At 39.7% G+C, this 12,014-nt stretch overlaps 1 protein-coding gene across 25 annotated transcripts in view; it reads right to left on the bottom strand.

The window, feature by feature from the left end:
• The window catches only part of DTNA (dystrobrevin alpha), a 234,206-nt gene that overhangs the window by 56,135 nt on the left and 166,057 nt on the right, over window positions 1-12,014 (bottom strand). For all 25 annotated transcript variants that reach the window (XM_075494578.1, XM_075494579.1, XM_075494583.1 and 22 more), the window contains 2 exons: window positions 5,037-5,122; window positions 3,330-3,484 (listed from right to left, as the gene is read on the bottom strand). In XM_075494578.1, the coding sequence (XP_075350693.1) occupies window positions 3,330-3,484; window positions 5,037-5,122 (241 nt within the window). The remainder of the gene's footprint in view (window positions 1-3,329; window positions 3,485-5,036; window positions 5,123-12,014) is intronic.

Here is a 12,014-nt window from a genome sequence, read left to right as displayed (position 1 = left end):
GATATGTACCAACTCAGTGTGTTGTGGAGTGCTTTTAAGAACTGAGATTTCCAGATGGAGTGTCTGTGCTGCATGTATATATAATTGCCACCAGATGTAAAGAAAATCATTATTTCTCTTATACATTCAGTGTACAACATCTCAGTGGAAACCAGTGTTTTCCACTGATCAGTGGAAAACATCTCACTCTGTAACAGTCTCAGGGCTGAAATATTGCAAGATATTGGGAAATATATAAAGGTATTTGTCCCTAAAAGAAGAGAAAATACTTCAGGCTAGCTGTGAAAATGGTCTTGATTCTTTAATGAACAGAAATAGCCAGAACATGAGCTTAAATCTCATTGAAATACTACCTTTTCCCACAATACCTGCAGTATGAAAGTCCAGCTACCACCTGCTTGTTGTATGAATAATCTTCCCACCCATGGAGAGTGCATAACCACTTCCCAGATAGGCTTCCTATGCTATAAGCATCAGCTCACAGAAAAGGATCTTTCTTTTGGAGATCATGCTGTTGGGCATGGCTTTGCTGACCAATGCCGCCAGCAAATGTCTGTGCTGTCCACAGCAGAACTGAGAACAGGAGGAGAAAAGGCAGAACAGAGTCTAGGAAAATAAGGGTCCTCCAGTGCCCCATACGGCAGAGCTGAGTAGCCTTAAGTCTTCCCTCTGCTCTTGAAGGCAGATAAGTTGGCAGCAAGCACACAACTGGTCTAAACAAGCAAATAGATGGGGAGACAAGAACAGTTCTTCCACAATGGAATAGGCTTTTGAATGCAGCTATAATTTAAAACCTGATTTGCACCAAATAAAGCAACTTAGCTTCACTGACAGCTTTATGGCTGAACTCTTCTGGTGGTCACTGATTTTATGGATTAGAGAGAGCAGTGTCCCTTAAAAGGACACCAGCAGAGCAATTTCCATACATTTCAAAAGGCATACTTTCCTCCTGCAGTTTTTTTTCAGCTACTGGGAAGTTGAAACTGAAAGCTGTTTTCTAAATATACGCTACATGCAGATGGAGTCTAGGTTTGTGGAATAACACTTAGCCAAGTGCTAAGAAAATGAAGTTAGTGTCTATCTTTTTAGTTTGGGACAAAAAAAGAGAAATAAAGTGTTTTTTATAGTAATAACAACACTTCTTAATACAATACAGTATAACACCGCATTAATCCTACCTATGGGGGAAAGTGGTGGCAATAAAACTCCTTTTTGAGCCACAGATTTGTACTCTGAAACATTAAGTCACTTGCTCTGGTATTTCTGTTCCGTAAATTTGCTGATGAGGAAACACTGTTGTTTCTATTTTGAATACCCATTCAATCCAGCAGTGGTTCACAGATGGAGGAAAATGCATGGTTTGATCAAGTAGACCAGTACAATGAGGAATAATAAAACATTTTTGCAATAGGAAAAATCCTTTCAGATGCAAACTCAACTGGATTTGACACCATGAGCAGAAGATCATTCCCAGAATTTTTTCTCTCCCTGAAATTGAGGTACCTATGTATCAGGGGGCTGAAATGCGTCTGGTAAGCAAAAGTGATCCATGCTGAGAACAACAGAGAAAGTGCCAAACTTATCCCAAGCTATCAACTTTTGATAACGCTAAGTGCAATATGAGAGAGTGAAAGAACAACCTACGGTGTGACTAAGACTGTGAGTATCATTTATCATAGTGTCATAGGGATATGTTGTTTTGAGTCTCATTTCAAAACTGTGGTTCATCCCTAGTGAAGACATAATGAGAATTACATAAAGTGAATTTAAGTGAAATATTAGACTAGATTTACAAGAGCACTTGGTTGCCTACAGATGCAAAACAGCAGCTTTGTAAATCTGCTGTGTACCTACATCAGTCAGAGACCTAACTCTCGTTAGCTTTAAGTGGAGATTGTAAACTAAACCATCTAATGCCTGTTTGGAGACTTTGTTTCTTAAGGTACCTTAGTACGTCTGGTCCACTCATTTGGATGCAATGTCAATGAAAGTGCCATTTCTGATGGCTGCTTAGATAGAAAATGAGGCCTGAATGACATTTTTTCAAGAAAAGAAATTGCTTTTTTCATCTAATAATACCATGTCCAACATGCAAAGCTTGAATGCCCTGTTGCCATGCAGGAGCACTCTTTCATTATTTTAACACAAAACTACCAAAAGTCACTTCACTATGTAAATTCTTCAACATAAGATGAAATGCTTCTTAAGTCTCCCTCTGTGAAACAAGACTAGTTTCACATATGCAAACATTACCATTTAAAATTATTTGGGAGATGATTCAATAAATGGATTTCAACAATGCCTTTCAGTTGACTGCAGTGCCTATTGGTTAGTGATGAAACTGAGGGAAAACAAAAAATGAGACTCTATTTTGCATGAAAATGACACTATTCCTGCTCCATTCAACTTATTTGTTCAACAGTATTCACTTAGCGAATGGAAGGATAAAGAGAAGGGAAATACCACTTTATATCTAACATTTTCCTGGTTTCAGCATCTTCCCTTACTTTATATTTATGGAATTATACAATGTGGTGTGTGGCAAGAGCCAGAGGAATTCTCTTTCTCCATTGGAGAAGGAGACAACCAGCCCCAGTTACGGGATCTTTTGAAGTGCTAGGTATTAGCTGCAGCCAATGTACTGTACTCAGTGCACCTACATAGTCTGGTGAGTTGTGGACAAATCTCATGTATTTTCTTCAGGATAAATTAATTGCTTTCCTGACCCTTTCCTGACCCTATCTCATTGACGTTATCTGTAAGAGACTAGGGATTTTCTACTACCTACTGACTCCCATTTTCAATAAAGGTTTAAGGCAATTTTTTACTCACTTGTAAACTTCTCACGTGTGTACATCGTCACTTGGAAAACATATAGTTTGATTTTTTGGTGGGAGTTGAGCTTTGTACGGAGAAGTTAAAGTCTCATATAAGTTTACAGCAACAACAACTAACTGGAGTGGAGGATTGCATGTCTTGGGGTATTTATATCACCTAAATGTAAGTATCTAACTTAGGTGCTTAAATTAGGAAGTTAGTCTCCTCAGGCTCCCTAATTTAGGAACCTTAAACTTAATTTAAGATCCTGCTCTGAATCACTTTTTGACTAGGCCTCTCTCTCCTCCATGGTTATATGGGGAACCTGTAGAGACTAGTTTCCTATAGATGGCACCTAACCTACATGCCAGAAATTAGCAAAGTGGACCTCCCCTCCACCCAGCCACGTGTTTCCTGGACAAATATGCACATATGTGTAAGGAAGGAAGAAAGTCTTGGCCTGCTCAGTGGTGACTGAGATCCTGTGTCTAGGATGTTCACTCTTCATTTACCTGTTGTGAGAAACAGGATTTTGCTGATTGCTCAGTATAACCAAATGAAGGCCCTTCGAAAACAGCCGTGGGCAGCTTGAGAACCTCCCGCAGAAACATGTCGTATCTGCCATAAACCATCACTCCGCTGGAGTCAGAAATCATTGAGAAAATATCTGAGGGGGGAAAAGACAAGAAAAGGACACAGCAACTTTAGTGTGAGCTACAGATTTGCTCTTAAGTCAGTATTATCTGATTTGAACTAAGGAGTACTAAGCAACACGTTCTGCTTATGGAAACATCCACTGCATCTTTAATTATAATCCCACTAAACAGAAAACAAAGAGAATGATTTACATATAAAAAAAGTAGCTGATTTTGATATTAAAATATTTCTGCTTTTTTTTTCATTGTGTGTGGTCATTTTTTTAAGAGACATCTGAGGCATGGCATGAGGCAGGAATTTAATCAGGTAAGAAGGATCTAATTTGACAAGATACGCAACATCAGCTTTTTGCCTACTGCCAGCTTACCATGTCAAATCTAAATCTTGACAATGAGTTCATTAAATCAGTTATTATTGTTTTGGACACACAAAGCACTGAAGGTCTTTCAAATGCATTACTTTTGACTCTTCTCCCTTTTTTGCATTTTGTTCATGTATAAAAATATTGTAAAGTTTTATCTCTCCAGAGATGCATGTTTCTCAGCCTTTCCTTTTCCCCTTGTTTAGAAGCATCCTAAGCTTAGCAGGGGATCCCAGACTAAGGAACATTTATCATTTTTCAGGCTGTCATGTCAGCTGCTTCATTTCCAGGATCCTGGAAGGGATTTTCTGACAACAGGACCCTGGGACTGCTGTCCTGGAAAATCAGCATCGCACTCCAGCCTTCCACTGGATGGACCCTGCTCCTTATTCTTAAAGCAGCCTAAGGAACAAACAGTGTTCAATTTATAATTTAAGTTCAGTCTACATTTGAGTTTCTACACAGAAATAATATATTAAAAAATGGCACCAAATCTGGAAGACTGTATTAGCACCTGGGACTTCTACTTGTCTACTCTAAACAACAACAGTTTGTAAACTGAATTTTCTTTGGCTGTGGTAGAAGGCTCAGAGGAAACTGAAGGTTAACATTAATCCTTTGGTCAAAAAGTCTAGGAAATGGTGTTTTGGACCTGAGCTACAGATATCATAGCACTAAGTAGAAAGTCTTTCACTGCAGCTGCAAGTAAACTATGCCTTGGCTACTGGGGAACTGGGAATAAATCCTGTGAAATGAGAATCTATTTTCCAAAATAGATGGAATTAGTATGTGCTCTATGGGAAGAAATATAAATAGTGCATAAATATATTGTACTTCTAAGTGTGAAAGGAGAGAGATGTTATTAAAAAAAAGTCTGAAGAAATTGTTAAATGATGCTTCATGACCTTGAACATTTGAGGCACCTACCTGTACTCTGAATTCAATCATCCCAAATGAAAAAAAAAACCAAAAGCCACCAATCAGAACCTCAATATATGCAATTTGGCTTCAAAAATATGAAGTCCAGGGTGAAGTTCAGTCAAACATTTAGTGGGAATTACTTGGAGGTGTATATAGTGCAAATCCCAAACCCAACCATGAAACTATAACTTATCCTAATTCCTTCTTTCCCTACCTGTACTGTTATCTCTCAAAGTACAACAATGATTAAGAGGTAAAAAATGTCACCTAAAAGACTTACATCTTAATTTGTCCATGATCTTTCCTCCACAAAGAGTTGCCAAGGCCATTTTGACAGCAAAAACGGAAATTTTACCATGCCCTTCCCTGTTCAAAAGTAGAAAGTAGACATATTTTATAATATGGACTTCCTTCCATTTAAAATGCATATCGACATGACATATTGTAAGGCACACTATATGTGGATTCACATATGAAGAAATAATTGAATTTTAAAATCAAAGTTTGTTTTGTGGGAACACATCAGTACGTTGTTCTGCAAAGATGTCAGAACATATTTATTATGTATATGAAGCTCAGTATTAAGCTGTTGATCTCATTACATACATTAAGGTGATGATTATTACTGCTATTTGTGCTACAGTAGCACTGGAAGGCACCTGTCACACTCATGGCCTCCCTGTCCTAAGCGCACTCTGTATCTTCTGTCCTTAGAAGATTGCAAATAAGTGCAAAAATCAACACTGGCAACAAAAGTGAAAAAACCAGAAAAGGACCACATGATTGCACAAGCTGGGTATTGTACCTGTTAGTAAGTTCTGACAATTGCCTGACAAGTTCTGACAAGTTCTGACAAATGATACATCTGACCCCCATGAACCTTTAAGAAGGAATTTGCTGAAAAATGGGGAATAAACCTGCATCCAGAATGACCAAAGGACATTTGTTGTCATATGTAGAATAGTCTTGTCCCTGGTTTGTTCAAGTTGAGGCTATGTCTGGCTCTATTTTCAACTTAAAACAAATAATGCTATTAAATCCCAAATGCACACAGGTGTATGCCATAGGGGCAAAAAGACATATTTTTTTCTGTAAATCCAGTCACTTTCAGGTAAAAATAAGACTTTTTTTTTTTTATCCCTGGAAGGATCAGACCATATACTGCACTCTCAGGATGCTGTGTGCACCTTTAGCATGCTGCCAACTCTTCCTTCAACTGTCTTGAAGCATGCAATGGCTTAATTTTATTGCTCCTCTTGCTAGCCTCATTCTCCCTCCACAGTCATGATGGTCCCCAATGATTACCTGACACTATAGAAACCTTGGTATATTTGAGCTGCATGAGTAGTACATGACTTCACACACTGCAAGGCACTCAAGTCCTAAAAGACCTATCCCCCCAGTTTAGGCAAAACAACGTTGAGAGTGTTCGCAGGAATGGCAGAACAGAGATGCTGTAATGTTCAGTCCCTTTCCAAAGATGAGAATGAACATGGCCTCTTAAGTTCATCTCCTTTTTAATGTTCAATTTTTGGGCATCCAAATATTGAAACGTGTGGTTTTTCTTGAAATTCTCCGAGTCTTACTATAAAGCAGTCAGAGTCCACAGTTGCACTGGAGAAACTTTTATCTGTCATCCCAAGTCCTTAGCATTACTTAATATCTTCCTATATGTCTGTTTAATGACATCAGTGAGAACAGGTTGTCATCATGCTTTAAAAAAGAGACAGTCAGCCAATATTTGTGAGCTTAGCAAAATGGCACCCACGTCTTTCTAAATTCTACTGATAGGGCTCATGATGGGACCAGATAATAAAGTTTTGTGTCATTTTTTGGAAATGGAGGTTCTGTGACCTTCAGTCTTTACTCTGTCAGGGAACATTATGCTTATAAGTGATTTCCTGTTAAAATATACAGAATTACCTCTTATATAAGATAATCTAACTGCACTGGCAGTAGCAATATATAGAAATTAAGCTCTCCATCAATATTTATGAAATTACTCTGTTGATTGTCACTCACAATTTTAATGAAAAAAATTGTGTCTGATCAGAACTAAAAGATAAACTGATTCTGGAAAGACACAGAGTTTGTGACTGTGTCTCTCTCTGCTCACCTCAAGCCGGACTTATACAGTAACATATACATATATAGTAGACATGAATGGCATACTCATATCAGTACATTAACGCATGCCACATGCTTCAGTGCTTTGTTCATTATTAAGTCACTCAGACTTTACAAAATGAGTCAGTTCCCCAAGCTTGGCTAGCTAATAACCTATACACTTCGGTGAATTGGATTTAGTTCTAGCTCAATGTAACCCGTGATTCTAAACATTAATTCTAAATATTCTTTACATACATTTAAAATTCTGCTTTTTGTCAGAAAATCAACCAGAGATGTAGACAAAAAAATTCACTACTTCAGTATTTAAGGAATAAATATTTACTATGTTCTTTAATGCTGGCTTTCATGCACATTTACTTTTTCATGGCATTGCGTTCTCTTTGAATCACGTCATAAGATTAAAATCACAGTATAGGAATTTCCAGTCTTCTGTATTTCTGTCCTTTGTTGGCTGGATTCTAATTTCTGTAAACCAGGACCTAGCACTGCTGCAGCTATGGCTGAGAATTTGTCAATTTTGTGTTCTTTTTGTGCATGCTACCCTTTAGAACTTTTGGAATTTTTTTTCTGCACTGTTTCATCAGGAGGTTTTCATCTGCCTTTAAAAGAGTTGTTATACTTAAGAAAAATAAATGCTAAGTGGAAGCAATGGCATTATTAAGAAGCAATGGAAGAATTAGAGGAAAAAATAAAGCCCATGTGGAAGTGCTTCAGATTTAGATTATTTTTCCCAGTATGGTTTAGCTACATTTACTAACAGGATTATACTCTCGAATAGCAGACACATATCAACTCGCTTTCAGCTTTCCACCCCAGAGCCATCAGCTTTTCCCATACTCAAATGGTTATGGAACAGAGGAACAGAGAAAGAAAAGATTTCATTTATCTCTTCAGTCTCTCAGTTTGAGTTGATTAGTTTTGACACTGTATTTTGTATCAGTCATTTGTATTCATAAAAGTATCACTAGAGCCAGTATAAATTCAATTTGCCCTCCAAATATATATGTGTGTGCGTGTGTGTGTGTGCATACATATACACACATGCATATATAATATATATGACTGATGAACGGACAGGATAATGGGGTCTAAGACTTGCCAATATCATTTGGATCCCGAAGTGCCCTAAGCTATGTCTAAGCACTACAGACGCCCTTGACTGGCAGCACTGGGGCCCTGCAGTGTTTGCTGCGTAAAAGCAAATGCTGAAGCAGTGGCTCACAGCAGCATGAAGATCTCTATTGAAGTCAGCGCTCCCTGAAAGAAGCTTTAGTCTGGCTAATGCAAAGACATATAAACTCTACTAGGGGAAACAGGAGAGGACAGAAAATATTTTGATTTTATATAGCACCTCTCTTATTGAGGTTACTCTTCAGATCCCTACAGAAAAGCACCATAAATGATGGCAAAGGCAAACCTTGAAGCTGATATGCACTTAGGAACAACACAGGATGGAGTACTTCGGAAATGGAATGATGGCCAGGGCTTAAGGTTATCTCCTGCTGCTTGGGGAAAAAAGGGCAAAAAATAATACATGCTTTTAGACACCAGAGCAGAGCAGAAGGTTTCCTCTTCAAATGTGTGGCTGTAGAGAGAGACAGTTTCTCCCCAGAGCAAGGAAGCCTCACAGACAGCTTGATAAAATCCACACGCCATACAAGGCTAAGTCCAGCTCCACGGCCTGAATTTGCCTTTCGGGTCAGCAAGGAGAGCGGTACCAAATGGATGACACTGACATTTGTCAGGATCTCTAGCAATACTCATCCTGAGACAGCCATATGGTGGGGAAAGCTATAAAGAAATAACATCACATCTTTAGAAATAGCAAATGTGTCCCATGAAATGGACATTGAGAAAATATTATTTTTCTCATTAGCTAGGCATGAAGTGGTGCTCCCCCAACGCTTTACGTTATCTTTTCCAAAAGTAACGAAATTTCTTTGGTTACTTGTGGGCCTCCTACTGTCCACCTTAACCAGGGCAGCCAATTCTGAAATGTCAGAAGCTGTAATTACAAATTCCCATTTTCACAAACAGGTTTCAGAAAGGAAATTTTATTGGAATCAAGCAAATTCTTTCACTTAGCAAAATGCATAATGACCAAATCTCTGAAATGCATTTTTTGGCTGGACTTCCTTCATTAAAGCTAGCTGGCCTGTATGGCTTTCAATAATTAGCCAAGGTGAAGAAGAGAGGGAATTAAACACCTTACAGCTCTGAATAGATGGATGAGCAAGAAGTTATACTTCCAAAACAGATACTGAACATCTTTATGTATTGAACCTGGTATGATTCAAATGTGCATTTGATTAAACAAGGACATGAAAGTTTACTCTTCTTTGTAGAAGTCAAGCCCCTCCAGCCAGATTGGGTCTGTTTCATAGCTCACAGCTCCATTTGTAGGACAGGTATATCAAGGGACAGAGAAAAATCAGCTATTTTCTTGTCAGTTAAACTTTGCAGCAGGAATAGCTGTATTGTAATACTGAGTCAGTGCTGAAGATGATCCTGCACAGAATATTTTACAGTCTGTTTAAAAACAGTCTTTTTGGGAATGGCTCGATTGAATGAGGCTGACATTCCACCTAGCTGCCTAGGCTTTGACACAGGCCTGGGATGAATTTTTCAGAGAGGTTTGAACTTGTCATCTTTTTATATATTACTGGTATGCCAGTGAAGGAAGTATGCTATTATTTCATAAAGCCAGTTAATCACCTTAGACCTTGAAGCAGAAGGTATTGCGCAATTTTAATGTGCAGTTAAAAACGCAAATCAGGCATGGTTTTGTCCAGGTTTTTTAAAGTCTGACTGCCTCATTCTGCTCACTGGCTTTGGTTTGTCGGGGTCCTCTACCACATGATGCTGACTTTCACACACTAAGGGTAAATTAATTGGAGCAGCATTTCTGTTTGTGAATTCTGATTTTATTGACTTGCAGTTTTATAAGGTTGCACTTTAGTTTTGGCTTAGCATGAAGGAGCACCACACTCAGCGTCACGTGAAATCTTATACATTATAATTTTTCCCCACTTTTTCCTTCCTTCAGGGTTGAGCAGCAGGGAAATATAATTATCTGTAGGCCTAATGAATCCCCAAGGCCGTGAAAAAATCATATAAAATCTGGGATGAAAGTTCAGCACAGGCAGTGGGCAAGCTGGCCCACATGCCATAGCATTGCACCAAGGTTCCTCTTAAGTTTTGCTAGCCAGGTTCTAGCTCCTGAGGAGACATCTGTATTGCAGGCCTAGGAAAATACTCCCTGCCAGAGGACAGAGAAACCTGCCAGGTTTTCAGCAGGCTATAAATGAAGGAAGAAGCTCTGTTTAAAGCTTGGAGGATCTTCAGCCAGCACAGTACACGTGGGGCAGTATATATTAACTAGAACTAAATAAATGAGACAGTGGTAGGCTCATTAGATTTTAAATCACACATTAACTTGTCCCTTGTGGTCCTTTCATATATGTTAAGTTGCAGACTCCATTTCTCCACTCTTTTGTTGCATTTCAAATGGGACACGAGAAACTGCACAACCTTTTCTGGACCTGCCCACAGTACAGCAGGAGCAGCCATTGCTCTGCGTAGCCACAGACACCAAAAACATCCACGATCACTTAGAACAGCCTTCTCATTTATACTGAAGAGCTATTTGGTTTTGGTCTACTGTTTTGGTCTTAGAAAGCTGTTCTGGGTTTTTTAGGGTTTTGGGGTTTTTTTTGTTGTTTTCTGCATTCATAGAATCAAATGCGATCGTATTAACATTCATTAATAAACATGAAAAATAATTCCTCAGTAGCCACCTAGAAATTTGGATAGCATTTCTGCAGGCCAACTGTTTCCTTAAAACACAAGGCTAAGAAATAGAGGATTGAACCCAGATCAAAGATAACAGGATTATTTTAGGGGTGACTGTTGTGATTTCAGTCTGATTCATGCACCTAGTAAACCCCCTTTTTTCATCAGAGAAGACTGCAGGCAATTTAGTTTAACTAGTTTCTATAAATGGGGGGAGAGTGAGAAATGGACTTCATCCTGCCTCACAGGTCCACCCCTGTTCCCCCTATATGCAATGCATTGCTTTCCTCTGAGCATGGGACCACAAGAAAAGACTTTGCTCCTCCTTCTACTGACTTGTAGCCTTCAGCAGAGAAGGACCATTCTGCTGCACTGCAGGGGACGGGAGGGAAAGGGAGCAACATGGCAAGCAGAGACATCAGCTCTGGTTAGACCCCAGCAGCTCTCACACCATCCCTGTAGCACGTAGAGCCACCTCCCCCATTCTGTTTCCCAGAAACAGGGAAACCTGGACCACCAGTGATTGCTAAACCAACACCCGACCCAAAACTTCAATAATCTGAACCATACTAAAGGGTAGGGTACATTTTGAGAATCAGACGCTTAAACTGTATGTCTATATCTGTGATAGGTGTCCAAACTCCCATTACAGTAAAGAGAGATCTAGTTGACATCCATCTCCGTGAAGCCTGAACTTAGATATCTCAGATTGCACCTGAACCTCATCCCAGATGTTTGGTGCATTTAAAATGGGGTGATAGGCAGCCAGTCCCTATCTCAGACCCCAGAGCTGGGAGCCTCTTCCTGGGGGTCCTTTGGGTGTCTCTGTCCTTCTGGGAAGTGCATCCTGAGCACCCTGCTCGGAGGCAGCACGACAGAGTGCTGCTTAGCGAATGGAGTGAGGGTCAAACCCTCCTCACCCCTGGGAGGGCCTGACGGGAGCCCAGAAACAGGTCACGACCCACAGCACATGGGATGTTTTCAGGGAAAGCAAAACCGTACCCCTTTAAGCACATTCTCTGTTTCCCTACAGGGGAGTAAATTCCTCTCCTCCATTTTGCTGCAAGTAGCCTTGACGTCTGGCCGAGATCTTTACCCCTTTACAGTGAGCTACAAACCAAGCACGTTATCGCAGGTCTTGCTTCCACAGTCCTGGGTCCTTCCCTGTGTTTACCAGCTGGGAAGCAGTTTGCTCGCGGCATGCAGCAATGCATGCGTCTGGCCATTTTCATCGTCCTTTAGTGTTCTTGTCACAGCCACAATGGTATAAATTAAAATGCCTGCTCCTTCTTTTATTGCCCTTGAGGGGAGAAAAATATTCCTGAAGGCTACGGTT

Source organism: Mycteria americana, chromosome 2, assembly GCF_035582795.1.
Source record: "Mycteria americana isolate JAX WOST 10 ecotype Jacksonville Zoo and Gardens chromosome 2, USCA_MyAme_1.0, whole genome shotgun sequence".
Classification (NCBI taxonomy): Eukaryota; Metazoa; Chordata; class Aves; order Ciconiiformes; family Ciconiidae; genus Mycteria; species Mycteria americana.
This window is presented reverse-complemented; position numbering and strand designations above follow the sequence as displayed.